General features: G+C 38.7%; 1 protein-coding gene across 2 annotated transcripts in view; it reads left to right on the top strand.

Moving 5' to 3' along the window:
* LOC126100778 (rhomboid-related protein 2-like) overlaps positions 1 to 16,355 on the top strand; it is a 73,304-nt gene extending 56,949 nt beyond the window's left edge. For both annotated transcript variants that reach the window (XM_049911400.1, XM_049911399.1), the window contains exons 7-8: positions 82 to 195; positions 15,158 to 16,355. In XM_049911400.1, the coding sequence (XP_049767357.1) occupies positions 82 to 195; positions 15,158 to 15,358 (315 nt within the window). In that variant the 3' untranslated portion in view covers positions 15,359 to 16,355. The remainder of the gene's footprint in view (positions 1 to 81; positions 196 to 15,157) is intronic.
* The last annotated feature ends 1,217 nt before the right edge of the window (positions 16,356 to 17,572 follow it).

The following is a 17,572-nucleotide window of genomic DNA, read 5'->3' as shown; positions in this document are numbered from 1 at the left end:
AAATGTGCTTCAAATTTGGAGTGTATATCACAATTTATATGCAAATTTAGTGAGACAACTTTTATTTATTCATTGTTTCAGAACTGGAGTGAGATGAAACTCGCAATTCTGCAAGCTCTGGTATTTTTTATACTAGCTGCAAGTGATATTGGATCTGCCATATACAATCGTTACGTCCTTAAGGAAGCAACACAGGTAAGAAATAGGTAGTTGCTGGCCATGTATATGACTAGTTTTACATACAATTGGTCCTATGTTAGTGTACTTTATCATTACAGGAGCACCTTAGCCTGCAGATAAACCTGCAGTGTGTAAAGATAAATCTGGTATTTCGTATACTACAGTTTCCATATGCATTTTTACTCTGCAGCAGAATGTGCACTGATGTGAAATATCCTAGCAGAATTAAATGGTGTGCCAAACTGGGGATCAAAAATGGGACTCTTGTCTTTCATGGTGTGACTCTAGTTTTAATCTATTAGAAAGTTTCAAATTATACTACAATTATTAATTGTTTACCTAACATTGAGAAAAATTTCAGAACTTTTGATTTGAACTCACATTCCATGATGCAAAAATTGAGAAATTCTGCCTGTAGTTAAATATGTTGTGTGATATATCTTAAACTCTCTTTAATTCCATGGACAATCCTGTTTGTCATCAAAAGAGTTGGGGTGGTTGGCTGTTGCCATAGAAACAGACCTACAAGGGTATTCTTGTCTTCCAGTAGAGGGCTAGTAGTAATTGTTCTTCTGCTTCACTTACATGTCACATTTATGCCCCATCCTAGGATATTGATATTGACTGTATACAGAGAAGGATAGCATGAGTGGTCATAAGTTTGTCCAGTCCATGAGAGAGTGTCACAGAGATACTGAAGGAACTGAATTGAAAATCTCTTGGAGGTGATGATATGATTCACTAAGATCATTGCTATCCTCAGTGAAAGTGAAAAAGAATCACAAGAATAACAGGATGTGTTGAATGGAATGAACAGTCCTTTGAGTGCAGCGTATGCACTGAGAGCAAATTGAAGAAAGACGAAAGTAATGAGAAGTAGCAAAAATGAGGACAACAAGAAACTTAACATCAAAATTGGTGATTACTAAGTAGATGAAGTTAAGTAATTTTGCTACCTAGGCAGCAGAATAACTCATGATGGATGGAGTAAGTGGTTAAAAAAAAGCACAAAAAGCACAGGCAAAAATGGCATTCCTGGCCAAGAGAAGTCTACTAGTATCAAACATATACCTCAATTTGAAGAATAAATTTCTGAGAATATATGTGTGGAACACAGCATTGTGTGGGAGTGGAACATGGCCTGTGAAAAAACAGGAACAGAAGAGGACTGAAGGATTTGGAAGGTGATGCTACAGAAGAATGTTGAAAAATGAGGTGGAGTGATAAGGTAAGGAATGAGGAGGTTCTCTGCAGAATATGTAAGGAAAGGAGTATATGGAAAACAGTGGCAAGAAGAAGGGACGGAATGATAGGACATGTGTTAAGACATGAGGGACTAACTTCCATGGTATTATAGGGAGCTGTAACGAGTAAAAACTGTAGAGCTCCGTCCAAACAGGCCATGAAGCCCCAACGGTACCGACCGGCTGCCACGTCATCCTCAGCTCAGAGGCATCACCTGTTGCAGATATGGAGGGGCATGTAGTCAGCACACTGCTCTCCCAGCCGTATGTCAGTTTCCAAGACCGAAGCTATTACTTCTCAATCAAGCAGCTCCTCAGTTTGCCTCACAAGGGCTGAGTGCATCCTGCTGGCCAACAGCATTCGGCAGACCAGATGGTCACCCGTCCAAAATGGTTCAAATGGCTCTAAGCACTATGGGACTTAACATCTGAGGACAACAGTCCCCTAGACTTAGAACTTCTTAAACCTGACTAACCTAAGGACATCACACAAATCCTTGCCTGAGGCAGGATTTGAACCTGTGACTGTAGCAACAGTGTAGTTCCGGACTGAAGCACCTAGAACTGCTCAGCCACAGCGGCTGGCGTCACTCATCCAGATGCAAACCCAGCCCGACAGAACTTAACTTCGGTGATCTGATGGGAACCAGTGTTACCACTGCGGCAAGGCTGTTGGCTCACATCGAAAAAATTTTTGCACCACCCCGGTTCCCCAAACTCCTGAAGATAGATATTGTGAGTGGATATTGCATCACAGACACAGTCCCTTTGACTGTTCAGAGATGTCACTAAATCTGCCCAAAGATGTAAACAACCATGCATGAAGCATGCCTATTAGAAGGAGGGGGTCTGACAGCTGATCAGTTCCAGTCATACCACCAGGAAGAAGGTACATGGCTCATATTGTCTGTATTTCAACCATGCCTAGATGGTCAATATTGCAGTTTGATCACATCTGCATTGTTAGTTTGTGCCAGGAAGGGCTCTCAACAAGGAAAATGTCCAGGTGTCTCAGAGTGAACCAAAGCAATGTTGCTCGGACACAGATGAGATACAGAGAGACAGGAACTGTCAATGACATGGCTTTCTCAGGCCGCCCGAGGGCTACTATTGCAGTAGTTGAGAACTACCTACAGATTATGGCTCAGAGGAACTCTGACAGCAATGCCACCAAGTTGAATAATGCTTTTCGTGCAGCCACAGGATGTCGTGTTATGACTCAAACTGTGCACAATAGGCTGCACGATGCGCAACTTCACTCCTGACATCCATTGCGAGGTCCATCTTTGCAACCACGACACCATGCAGCACGGTACAGATGGGACCAACAACATTCCGAATGGACCATTCAGGATTGGCATCACATTCTGTTCACCGATGAGTGTCACATATGCCTTCAACCAGACAATCGTTGGAGACATGTTTGGGGGCAACCTGGTCAGGCTGAACACCTTAGACACGCTGTCCAGCAAGTGCAGAAAAGTGGAGGTTCCCTACTGTTTTGGGGTGGCATTAAGTGGGGCCGGCATACGGCACTGGTGGTCATGGAAGGTACCATAACAGTGGTATGATACATGAATGCCATCCTCCAACTGATAGTGGAACCACATAGGCAGCATATTGGCAAGGTATTCGTCTTCATGGATGACAATTAGTGCCCCCATTGTGTACTCTTGTGAATGACTTCCTTCAGGATAATGACACTGCTTGACTAGAGTGGCCAGCATGTTCTCCAGACATGAACCCTATCGAACATGCCTGGGATAGATTGAAAAAGGCTGTTTATGGACAACATGACCCATCAACCACTCTGAGGGATCTACACCAAATTGCTGTTAAGGAATGGAATAATCTGGACCAACAGTGCCTTGATGAACTTGTGGATAGTATGCCACGGCGAATACAGGCATGCACAAATGCAAGGGGATGTGCTACTGGGTATTAGAGGTACCAATGTGAACAGCAATCTGAACCACCACCTTTCAAGGTCTTGCTGTTTGGTGGTACAACATGCAATGTGTGGTTTTCATGAGCAATAAAGGGGCGGAAATGATGTTTATGTTGTTCTATATTCCCATTTTCTGTACAGGTTCCAGATGGATTCCTGAAAGGTGGGAATGGAGGGGGGAAAATCCTACATGTGTTCAGAAATGCATTGCTGCCACAGTAGATGGCACTGACAAATAAAAGTTCCTCTGACCATGGGTTCTTTGTGTGTTGCAGGCTGTGTGATTGATGCAGCAGATTGGTCCAGTATTCATGTCAGGAACAAGCTAAGATAGTGTATGTGTATGGCCAAGCAGATTTAAATGGCCAAGAAGTAGTGAAGCATATCAAAACATGTACTCTTACAGACCCCAGCCCACCACACATTTCGAGTCCTTTTTGGGAGTTTGTGTGATCATGGGTCCTTTCAGACAGACGAAAGTACAGAGAGGTGGCAGACTGTGCATAGACCAGATCTGGAGAACCAGGTTCTGTGGGATATTGAGACGAACTCTAGTACAAGCTCCAAGCAAGTGGTCTACCATCATGGTGTTAGCTAAAGTGCGATTATGTGTATCTTATGTGGCAACCACTACTATCTGTATCACCTGCAGTGAGTGCAATGTGGTTGGAGGAACCTCCATTCATCAGCACTACATACCATGGCAGTGATGAATTTCCAGACACATTTTCGTAGTAACTCCTTTCCTCCATTTCGAGTCAGTAATCTGTCCTTACAGTTTGTCAGTTTTATTAATGTTCACCCTGTGTATGAACTACAAAATATTTCTGTAATGTGTTTTGAAATCTGTCTCCCTACAAAATTTCTCTCTAGGTGACTGTTATTGTAGACCAGGTAACCTCTATAGATATAGAAGTTACTAATATAGCTAATATTACTCACCAAAGTTGTGAAAAAGACTTTGATGGCAGCAATATGACTTCCAAAATTAAATTTAATAGTAGTCACTGCATCCTGTCACCACCAGGAAAGTTTGAAGTATTTCTAGAAAAAAATGGAATGGTTCCAAAATAAAGTAAGGGCAACGGTATATGATGCTATTAACATAGACTTTCTCAATAAATGTAAATAGAGAGCTGCTTTAGCCAATCTCATAAAATCACATTATCTTACTGTCATAGTAAACCCTGCAACAAGATTAACACCAACCAGTCAGACTGCCTTTAATCCAGTCATGACTGATAAAGACAAATTTAATTGGTCTGCAACAGTATGCAATAAGAGATTTAGTGACCATATATTTTTAGTAATGACCATCACATTCAAGGATAGTAGGCAAACAACCACATACTTAAGATCAAATGTAGGATCTTCCATCAGGAAAACATAAACTACTTTAATGCATTACTGCACAATGAAGACTGGTGTGCTGTCTACAAAACACAAAGTCTGAACACAAAATTCAACATATTTGTAGAAACAGCCTTCCCTCTAAAATGGTAAATATCAGAAATAATGCAAGAGGAAATGGCCAGATTACTAATGGAATTTGAGCTTCTTGCCAGAAAAAAAGAAAACTGCACCAAATATGCAAGGAAAATAATGTCACGGCAAACTCACTACAACACATACATGAAAATTTTACAGAAGGTCATAAAACAGACAAAAAGAATGCACAAGTATATGTGTACAAAAATTCTATGAGTAAAGTACAAGCTATGTGTGACATAATAAAAAGAAAAGAAAAAAAGAAAACAAAACCAGTGAGAATATTGTCTTATTACATGACAATAAAAAGGTTACTGAACCAAGTGAAACAGCAAATATATGCAACAGCTATTTCACTGGAATAGCTGAAGATTTAATAGAAACTAATTTTGTTGGAAATCAGCAGCCAGCAAAAAACAAAATCAACAGCTTTTAATTAAAGTTTATGGATTGTGTAAGCAGGGAGGAAACAGTCAAGGCTGTTGCTGATTATTGAGCCCCCTCACTCATACCTGTAACTGCTAATTAGAGATGGCCATCTTTCCGGATCAGCTAAAACCATTTAAAGTTATTCCAATATTCAAAACTAGTGACAGAGATAAAATGATAAACTATCACCCCATTACAGCAAAATCCTTTTTTCAAAAGTTTTTGGAAAAAATAATGTACAATAAGTTAATAAAGTTTATAAAAAATAATATATGAGGGTTGAATGAAAAGTAATTTCTTCCACCTTTGTTAATTGGGTTTGGATGGGAATATTTTAATAAATCAAATGCAGAAATAACCCTTAGAATATGATCTATAATTACCAATATTCACTTTTCCACATAATCACCAGCCAATTGGATACATTTCTGCCAATGATGAACAAGTTTTCTGAAGCTACAACCACAGTCTCACAGTTCTCTCAATGTCTTCATCAAAAGCATAATGATGTCCCCACAGATAGTCTTTCATTATGGGGAATAGATGCAAGTCAGACAGTGCTAAATCTGGACTGTATGGAGGATGCCTTACGATGGTGAGATTCAGTCTCTGAAGTTCTACTGTGGTGGCACGTGAAGTGTGTGGTTTGGCACTGTCATGCTACAGGAAAACATTTCCTTTTTCCTTTCAGACCCTTGTTAGCCAGTTATTTCAGAGTTTGCAGCACTGTGATGTAACACTCTGTATTTATTGTTGTTCCACAATCAAGAAATCAACATGGATAACACCATCTGCATCCCAGAACACTGTGGCCATGATTTTTCCAGCTGAGGGCTGTGTCTTGAATTTCTTTTTCTGGGGCAAGTCTTTGTGTTGACATTCCATAGACTGACGTTTCGTCTCTGGGTTGTAATGGTGTACCCACATTTCTTTTCCTGTCACAATTGAATGGAGAAAGGTGTCACCTTCATTCTTGTAACATGAGAGGAGTTCCTGGCAAATTTCAAGTCTGTGCACTTTCATTTCAGGAGTCAGAATCCAGGGTACCCGTCATGTACAGAACTTCTGATAGCCAAGCAAAGCAATAATGTGACCTACACGTTCTTCTGAAATGCTGATTGTGCTTGCAATTTCTCTCTGAATGATATGACGATTGTCCTGAATCAATCAGCCAACATTTTGCTTATGAATCTCGGTGGTTGCTGTCACAGGATGTCCAACTCTTTGTTTGTCACACAGGCCAGATGTTCCTGCCTTAACATCTGTAAACTTACTCATCCAAAGGTGCACAATACTCACATCAACACAATCATCATAAACTGCTTTCATTCTCTGATGAATCTCCTCTGGGGTGACACCTTCTGTTGTCAAGAATTCAATGACTGCAAGTAGCTTAAATTGCATTGACCGACCATCTGCACAGGGTTCCATACTTGACACTGTAACAACACAACTGTTCAATGCTAAGGCTTCCCGCCAACTGGAGCTGTAGAGAAGAGGCTATGGAACAAGCCAGTACCTGCCACATATCAATGCTACCAACTGTTGAAGAGTTATGAAGGTGGAGGCATTACTTTTCAGTCACCATTGTAGTATTAGGCAATTCTCGACAAGGTTTCCAAAGTAAGAAATCAAGTTAGATGGCCCACAGTTTTAAAAGCTGCTGATGGAAAATAATAAACAGCAGATACATTTTTTAAATTAATTAAAGCTTTCAACATGGTAAACCACCAAACTGTTCTCAGCACTACTTGAATACTATGGCAGGAGGGGGTTAACAAATGAATGGGTTTGTTCACTTCTCAGTGGCTGCCAACAGAAAGTGTGCATTAGACTTATAGGTGAAAAGGAACAGATAGTCTTAGAATACCTGCCAGAAGAACACCCAATTACCTCAAGGGCCAGTAATGGGACCTATTCTTTTTTGATATGTGTCAATGATCTGGATGTGCATGTTGAATGCTACAGAGTAATTCTGTTTGCTGATGACACAACAATATTAGTAAAAGCTGCAAAAATGATGATATACAATGTGAAGTAAACTCTATTACAAATCAACTAAGTAACTGATCAGCTATGAATCAGCGCATAATAAACAACAGAAAAACAGTAGCATTAAATTTCCGTAACTGTCAAACCAACACCTTGCATTATCCAGGTATCACCATCAACCAACAACCCATTGTGAATAAAGAAGTAACAAAATATCTTGCCATTTCGATTCAAAGTCATCTAAAATGAGACAAACATATTGAACACATTAATGCTAAGCTGAGTGCAAGCTGCTATCTTCTAAGGGCTCTAAAGGGATGTATGAATGAACAGGCTCTAATTTCTGCCTATTATGCATATTTTAATGCATGTTTAAAATATGGACTCATTTTCTGGGGAAATTCGCAGCAGCTCTAGGGACTTTCAGAATCCAAAAAAGAGAAATTAGGATTATTAGAAAATGCTAACACTATTATGCATGTTTATTCTTGACACACTAAAGCATATTTTTTTATAAATGTAACTGGAATGATAACAGTATTAAAAACCTCTGACTTACATAATCATAACACTTAATTAAGAGGCAACTTGCATTTACTCCCAGCCGTAAAAGTCTGTATGAGAAAGGTATAAGCTGTATGGGACTAAAACTATTCAGTGAGTTGACAAATGACATAAAATGTATACTAAATACTAATGCTTTTGAAAGATGTGTTATAAAATGTCTGCAATACCACTGCTTCTATTCAGTAAGTAAATACTTTAACTACAATAAATATGCAAATCTGTATATAGAATGTAGAACTATATACAATCTTGAAAACTGTTATCTGCAATGACTAGAGTTAAGTATAATATAAATTTGTACATTGTACTACATACGATCAAAGAACTAAATAAATAAAAATAATAATCAATTTTTGAAACTGTGATGAAGATGAATAAACAAAAAAAAATCTACTAACCAAGCCATGAAAGGAGAATATACATATAAAGGTATTTAAATTTGCAAGCTTTTGGAGTCAATTGCTCTTTCTTGTAGCAGAAGGGTGAAGGAAAGGAAGAGCGGAAAAGAAAATTGACATGAAAAGCCTAACCAGACAGGATAAGAAGGAAAGTTGGGGTCCACACCGGACAAGGTTTGAAAACCTTAGAGTTTAACGGTGGAAAATAGGATTATATGCAAGACTAGGATTACTGCCAAAACATTATACATGAGTTAATGAGAGCAGAAAGTTAAGTACATTTTATATAGTAGAGTTGGGAGGTAGGAGGGAAAATGAAAGGTATGTAAAACTAAAAGGAAGTGAAAAAATAAGTGCTGAGACCAAAAAAATTAATGTAAATCAAGGCCAAGTGGATAGTGAGAACCAATTGTTGTAACACCAGTTTCTGCCTGTGGAATTTGAGAAACTGGTGTCTGGGGGAAGAATCCAGAAGGCATATGTGGTGAAATGGGCACCGAGGCCATGATTGTCGTGTTGTAGAGCATGATCTGCAACAGGGTATTGTATGTTACCAGTGTACACCCTCTGTCTATACCATATTCATCCTAACAGATAACTTGGCAACAGTCATGTGAATGTAAAAGGCAGAACAGTGTATGCATAACAGTTGGTGTATGACCTGTGTCATACACAGATGGTGCTTCCTTTTATAGTATATGTTTTGCATATTACAGGACTGGTGTAAGTGATGGTTGGAGAGTGTATAGGACAAATCTTAAAGTGGGGATGGTTACAAGCATAGGGAAATGGGTGCAGAAGGAGCATAGAGTCTGACAAGGATATTGTGGAGATTGGGATGGTGACAAAATGCAATTCTAGGTGTGGTGGGTAAAACATCAGACAAAATGGACCTCATTTCATGGCATAATTTTAGAAAGTCACAGCATTATCGAAGTAGCTGATTAACACATTCAAGACCAGGATAATACTGATAGGAGATGCACTGCTAAAAAACAACATTACTATCAATTTGATTGTTGCCATCCTTCACATGTCAGGGTCCCAACACATAACATCAGGGCAAGTCTGAAGTTACTTTTACTTCTGTCACTGACTTGTAAAACACTTCCTTTTCTGTTAAGCATTACCTTCTTTACATTTAAAGAGAAACATGAAAGCAATTCACCACTGAAATTAAATGTTCCATGAATTTCCATAGTTCATGGCACCCTTCTAACAAGGTCAACACTAATATGATGCATATTATTTCCATGAGGAAGATGAGTACTCAAAATAAATGTCATGGCCGTCTTTATTTGATGTTCTCTGCAGAAAAGGTTAGATTAGATTAGATTAGATTTACAAGAAAAGGCATCTTGTTCATGAGTACCAGGTTCTATAATAAAGCAAATGATAACTTTGTTGTTCTAGAATTCAGATTTATTTTTCTTCATTCCTTGGTCAGACTTTTGTCTTAAATCAACACAAAATTGATTTCCATTCAAAAGTCACATGTTGCAAAATAACTGTCAATCACATTTTCAGAAACTTCATAACTAGTGAAGGATCATTTTATAGCATAAAAGTTTTTGTAATCAACTTGAAACAATTTAGCCAGACATAAGAGCTGTCTACAAAGAAGTAAGGAACTGAACTGCACTGTCAAAACAGAACTGCAGACAGAGAACTACGGGATTGTGTTCTGGTGTGATTTTAACAACTGTATATTATTTACAATTACTTGCTAGAACATTTGAGTAACCTCTATCGTTATTTAAATTATTTTAATTACACCTAGTTTTTAATAAAACTATAAATTTAAATATAACAGAGGGAAACATTCCATGTGGGAAAAAATATCTAAAAACAAAGATGATGTGACTTACCAAATGAAAGTGCTGGTGTGTTGATAGACACACAAACAAACACAAACATGCACACAAAATTCAAGCTTTCACAACCAATGGTTGCTTCATCAGGAAAGAGGGAAGGAGAGGGAAAGACAAAAGGATGTGGGTTTTAAGGGAGAGGGTAAGAAGTCATTCCAATCCCGGGAGCAGAAAGATATACCTTAGGGGGAAAAAAGGAAAGGTATACACTCGCACACACACACACACACATATCCATCCGCACATACACAGACACAAGCAAACATTTGTAAACGCAAAGAGTTTGGGCAGAGACGTCAGCCGAGACGGAAGTACAGAGGCAAAGATGTTGTTGAATGACAGGTGAGGTATGAGCAGCGGCAACTTGAAATTAGCGGAGGTTGAGGCCTGGTGGGTAATGAGAAGAGAGGATATACTGAAGGGCAAGTTCCCATCTCCGGAGTTCTGACAGGTTGGTGATAGTGGGAAGTATCCAGATAACCCGGACAGTGTAACACTGTGCCAAGATGTGCTGGCCGTGCACCAAGGCATGTTTAGCCACAGGGTGATCCTCATTACCAACAAACACTGTCTGCCTGTGTCCATTCATGTGAATGCACAGTTTGTTGCTGGTCGTTCCCACATGGAAAGCTTCACAGTGTAGGCAGGTCAGTTGGTAAATCATGTGGGTGCTTTCACACGTGGCTCTGCCTTTGATCGTGTACACCTTCCGGGTTACAGGACTGGAGTAGGTGGTGGTGGGAGGGTGCATGGGACAGGTTTTACACTGGGGCCAGTTACAAGGGTAGGAGCCAGAGGGTAGGGAAGGTGGTTTGGGGATTTCATAGGGATGAACCAAGAGGTTACGAAGGTTAGGTGGACGGCGGAAAGGCACTCTTGGTGGAGTGGGGAGGATTTCATGAAGGATGGATCTCATTTCAGAGCAGGATTTCAGGAAGTCGTATCCCTGCTGGAGAGCCACATTCAGAGTCTGATCCAGTCCCGGAAAGTATCCTGTCACAAGTGGGGCACTTTTGGGGTTCTTCTGTGGGAGGTTCTGGGTTTGAGGGGATGAGGAAGTGGCTCTGGTAATTTGCTTCTGTACCAGGTCGGGAGGGTAGTTGCGGGATGCGAAAGCTGTTTTCAGATTGTTGGTGTAATGGGTCAGGGATTCCGGACTGGAGCAGATTCATTTGCCACGAAGACCTAGGCTGTAGGGAAGGGACCGTTTGATGTGGAATGGGTGGCAGCTGTCTTAATGGAGGTACTGTTGCTTGTTGGTGGGTTTGATGTGGATGGACATGTGAAGCTGGCCATTGGACAGATGGAGGTCAACGTCAAGGAAAGTGGCATGGGATTTGGAGTAGGACCAGGTGAATCTGATGGAACCAAAGGAGTTGAGGTTGGAGAGGAAATTCTGGAGTTCTTCTTCACTATGAGTCCAGATCATGAAGGTGTCATCAATAAATCTGCACCAAACTTTGGGTTGGCAGGCCTGGGTAACCAAGAAGACTTCCTCTAAGCGACCCATAAATAGGTTGGCATAGGCAGAGCCACCTGTGAAAGCACCCACGTGATTTACCAACTGACCTACCTACACTGTGAAGCTTTCCATGTGGGAATGAACAGCAACAAACTGTCCATTCACATGAATGGACACAGGCAGACAGTGTTTGTTAGTGGGGCCTGTGGCTAAACATGCCTTGGTGCACGGCCAGCACATCTGGGCACAGGTGTTACACTGTCCGGGTTATCTGGATACTTCCCACTAACACCAACCTGTCAGAACTCCGGAGATGGGAACTTGCCCTCCAGTATATCCTCTCTTTTCGTTACCCACCAGGTCTCAACCTCCGCCAATTTCAAGTTGCCGCTGCTCATATCTCACCTGTCATTCAACAACATCTTTGCCTCTGTACTTCCGCCTCGGCTGACATCTCTGCCCAAACTCTTTGCGTTTACAAATGTTTGCTTGTGTCTGTGTATGTGCAGATGGATATGTGTGTGTGTGCCAGTGTATACCTGTCGTTTTTTCCCCCTAAGGTAAATCTTTCCGCTCCCGGGATTGCAATGACCCCTTACCGTCTCCCTTAAAACCCACATCCTTTTGTCTTTCCCTCTCCTTCCCTCTTTCCTGATGAAGCAACCATTGGTTGTGAAAGCTTGAATTTTGTGTGCATGTTTGTGTGTCTATCAACACGCCAGCGCTTTTGTTTGGTAAGTCACATCATCTTTGTTTTTAGATATATAAATTTAAATAAAATGATATGTTGTCTCGTGCAGAAAAATCAAAGAACTGTCCATAGTTATTTTGAATTATTACAATTTTATGTTGGAATGATCAGAATATTTAAATTTTAAAAGTTGATTATTTCTGTACAAATGGATTTTTAACAAAATAAAATGCTTCCTGATAAGAGAATTATGAAGATCTTTTAAACTGATATGTAACAAACTATTTTTATAATTTTTAGCTTTCAACCAAATGTTCGTAATGCACTTCGTTTCACAATAATATTACGGGGTATTTCATTAAATAACAATATTTTTTTGTTAAGTCAACTTCATTTCCATAATCAAAAGGTTAATATTTAAGTAATGAATAATAAATTGTGACCATCAACAACTTAAATAAAATTTCATGGTTTCACAAGTTTATGTGACATTTGCTATGGCTTGCAAATTAAGTAATGGAAAGCTATAGCGTTTTTTACATACATTTATCTCTGAAATTATGTCCTCATTAATTTTCCTCTATTTTCAACTGAAATTACTAGGATCACTAGCTGTGAGACATATTACATCTACTTATTGTTACTGACAGAAATTTTAATATTAATTATAAAAAGTAAATAAAATTATTCTTCTTGAATAAGCTCAAATCTATTATATGCATCAACACATAACATGTTTCATGTATTATAAAACTTAAATAGTTTGTAACACTACAAAACCAAAAGTGGTATAGATTTTTCATTTTGGGGAACTGGCCTAAATCTGGGTACTTTACAGTCCCCATCCAAGGTAACATGCTGCATCATCACTATCAAGAAATCCTCAATCCAGTCACAAATTTTGTTTGATTCACCATAAAACTGTACTTTAATTAATAATCATTGGTGTCATAACAAGTCAACTTTTGTTCAGAAGTCAAGAAATACTGATCCATAGCTTTCAGGATTCATTTGAGAAAAGGGCACACTAGATTTCACATGATATATGTTTTTGGAATCCTTGCTGGTTGACTTGGAGGAGGTCATTCACTTTGGGGTTACTCACTATGTTTGTATTCAGAATATGGTCTAAGATTTTATTAGGTTGGTGCATAAGTTGGTAGTGTTTTTGTTTTGCATCTGGGTATTCCTATTGATATTGGTATATTTATTGACTGTTGTTTTTTATTTGTAGTTCCCTGTTGCTATTTGAGTTTACACACTGTCATTTTGGGACAGTGAGGAGCTGTGTACACTAGGAAATGGAGTGCCAATTGGAGAAACCAGAATAATTCCTACATACCCTTCTGTTTGAGTCCAATACACAGGTGACAGCAGCAGAGGCAGCCAGAAACATTTTTGCCATGTATGGGGATAATGCCATTGGACAGGGCATGGCAAGAAAATGGTTTTCGCATTTCAAGGAGGATTGTTTTGATGTTAGTGAGTATTCACATTCAGGAAGACATTTGATGTTTGATGAATATCATTCAAATGCGTTACTCCACTCAAGAATTGACAAATTTGATGAACAGTGATTATCCCACTATCATGCAACATTTCCATGCAATGGGGTGGGTACAAAAATTGGGTGTACAGATATCACATGCTCTTCGCCAAAATCACAAAACTCAAAGAGCGACCATTTGTGCATCTCTGTTTGCTCTTTATCAATTGGCTTGTGAAAAACACCATCAATCCTATCCTACATTGTTACTGGCGGTGAGAAATGCTGTCTTTATGCTAACTTAAGGAGGAAAAAAGCTCTAACAAAGCACCAACTCCTCGTACAAAGACACCTGCACATCCACAAAAGATAATACTGTGCACCTGTAGAACAGCAAAGGTGTGTTGTACTATGAATTGCTTCCCTGAGGTGTAACCATCACTGCTGACATTTGTTGTCAACAACTGAGACGTCTTGCAGATGCAATCCAAGAACAACAAACAGGAAGACTGTGTGATGTGATGCTGCTCTGTGATAATTTCCACCAGCATTCTGTGAGACTGATGAACAATGCTATTCAGTAGTTGTATCAGAAAGTCATTCCACACACAACTTATTCACCTGATCCTTCACCCTCAGATTTTCACCTTTTATGCTCTCTATCAAGCAACCTTCGAGGAACATCCTTTCCAGATGAAAATCCACTTCAAACATGGCTTGATGAGTTCTTTGCCTCAAAACCACATGATTTCTACAATCACAAATTCAAAAAGTGCTCCTGGCATTGGCAGACTGTTGTAAATAATGAAGGAGAATACAACTGATGACTGAAGTTTCTGTTGTGTGTATCTTTTGTGTTTATTAAACTTATGGAAAAATGCTGTAAACTTATGCACCAACCCACTAATAATCCGAAGCATGTATTGTATTCTAAAATAACCGAGGTTAGGTGCAATGTTGGAGATCTGACAAAGAGGTTAGAAAACAAACTCAAAACTAATGTCTGGCAGTATAATACCATACCATCACTGAAGACTTGTCTAGCAGTACAATACCATACTATCACTGAGAACTTGATACATGTGTCTTTGACTATCCAGCTGGAAAATAAACCATTCATCTTTGAAAAATGGAGATATGATAGTTTAGTGCGAAAGTGCATGAAAATAAAGTCAAGGGGAAAATGGCAGATCAGTGACTAAGCCACCTCCCACTATGCAAGAATGTTTCTACATCACAGTTCAAGCTGATCAGCCACCAACTTTATATTTTGTGACAGAAACATCCACTTTTCTTTTGCAGTATTCTACATGTACATAGTACTTTAACACAGAAACTATAGATTGTAGAGTTTATGTGAAAATTAGAACCATATGAAAAATCTTTTATGTCTTTCTTCAGATTGGATATGCAGCCCATATTGCTGGTGCTATTGCTGGATTACTTGTTGGTGTCAACATTTTGCGCAACCTTCAAGTGAAGCCGTGGGAGAAAGTTCTTCGGTGGACATGTTTTGTCCTTTATTTTATTCTGATGATTGGTGCTATTATCTGGAATGCAGCATTTCCTGACTACTTCCCTGTGTCTTATTATAGAAATTAGTGCTTTACTATTAAAATTTTTGAAGAAAATTAAGGGTTTTTTGATACACAAACTTATATTAAAAGACGCTGTTTTTTCCACTACAGTTTTTCTACCACAGTCTCAGAATTAAAATTCATAACAACTGGAATTTTTATGAGTGTATGCAGACTGTATCAAGACTATCATGTGCATATCCCCAATACCCTAGGTTATTGTCAAATTTTATTGTTGGTACAAATGAAATGACACAGCCACAAATAACTGTTAATGCTTGATGACCTCTGTTCCACAGGCATGGTTTTACAAAGCGTCCATTATAATAATTTTATTCAACTTTGAAAGATTGTCTAGTAAGCAGTGAACAGAATTTACATTTGTAACATGTTTCCCAATGTCGTTCAATTAAGTTCCATGACAGGTCTGTGATTACATCTGTTTTTATATTAGAGCTCATTTATTTGCCAGAATATAAAAACAGTCATAAGAAAATCCTTGAGCTACTATGACATTATCTGATAGCACATTTTCATCACAAGAATATGTACTGGTCATCAAATTTCTTTAAATTATTTTTTGAAAAGTATTTAACTGTGCTGCTAGAGTGTGCAAATGACTTGTGAAATTAAAATGTATGAATTTTGGATTCCTCACGTAACCTGGAAGAGTGAAATGATTGATTATGGTGCATTCATTTTTGTACTCTTTACATGCATGTACGGCATTGTCTAGATAATTGGTGTACATGTCCTGCAGGTGTGTTGACATTAAGTACTGTATTCAAACTGTGCATGCTTCTACAAGTGGGTAGTCATAATTGACATTTGAATAGTGTGAATCTAGATTATAATTTTTAGTGGCTTTCGAAGCATGACAGTTTGTTAAACATATCTTACACTGGAATTCATTTCTGATGTACGCTCTGCCACCCCTCTTGTACCTGTGTTATTGGTTATTCATTTTGTGAAATATTTTCATAATTTGTTTTGTGGATTCAGTGTTTTACCTATAATTTATACTTGCATTTTGAGAACTTTTAATTTTCTGAATAGAAATAAACACATACAAAAAGGAAGCAGAGATGAATTGTAAATCTGGATAAGCACATTTTGAATCAACAGACCAAAGTCAGATCCTGAAGAAAATATATACCTTCTATTGTATTGTTTGATATCTTTTCTTTCTACTTTCCAACAGCTTCACCAAGCTAATTTACTTTGCATTCTGTGTCAACATAATGTGATTTGCTTCCTCCTATTTATCTCATTCTCCTTCATTTCTTCTACAAAATTATCCTTCTTTCACACATTAGTTTTCCATTTTCACCGTAGTGTGCTTCACATCCTCTTCTGTAAAATGCATTAACAGCTTTAATCCAGTCTTCCAACCTGAAATGCACTGTTTCCAATGTTTATACATCTGTATTAGTTTGGTGTATTTATATATTTATTTCAGATAGGAATATAATAAGAGGGAAACATTCCACGTGGGAAAAATATATCTAAAAACAAAGATGATGAGACTTACCAAACAAAAGCGCTGGCAGGTCGATAGACAAGCAAACAAACACAAACATACACACAAAATTCAAGCTTTCGCAACACAAGCAGACAAATGTCTGCTTTTGTCTGTGTATGTGTGGATGGATATGTGTGTGTGTGCGAGTGTATACCTGTCCTTTTTTCCCCCTAAGGTAAGTCTTTCTGCTCCCGGGATTGGAATGACTCCTTACCCTCTCCCTTAAAACCCACATCCTTTCGTCTTTCCCTCTCCTTCCCTCTTTCCTAACGAAGCAACCGTTTGTTGCGAAAGCTTGAATTTTGTGTGTATGTGTGCGTTTGTTTGTGTGTCTATCGACCTGCCAGCGCTTTTGTTTGGTAAGTCTCATCATCTTTGTTTTTAGATATATTTTTCCCACGTGGAATGTTTCCCTCTTATTATATTCATATCATTAATTTGAACCCAACAATTACGTTTGTTATTGTCACTGTTGCATTTCGAAGTCTTTTCTGTCGTCTTTATTTCCTCCTTCTGTTTTTGCCAGCAGTTTCACTTTGTATTCACCTTCCCCTTTTTACCGTAATCTACTATACAATTTTATCCCGCCGATGTATACTCAATAATACGTAATACGTAATAATACGTAACCCACTTCCAAACCATAACCAAAATATTTTTTTCCGCTTTCAACACTACCGCTGCTATAAAATCCACCGTTTCTAGTTCACAAACAGT

Source organism: Schistocerca cancellata, chromosome 9, assembly GCF_023864275.1.
Source record: "Schistocerca cancellata isolate TAMUIC-IGC-003103 chromosome 9, iqSchCanc2.1, whole genome shotgun sequence".
Classification (NCBI taxonomy): Eukaryota; Metazoa; Arthropoda; class Insecta; order Orthoptera; family Acrididae; genus Schistocerca; species Schistocerca cancellata.
This window is presented reverse-complemented; position numbering and strand designations above follow the sequence as displayed.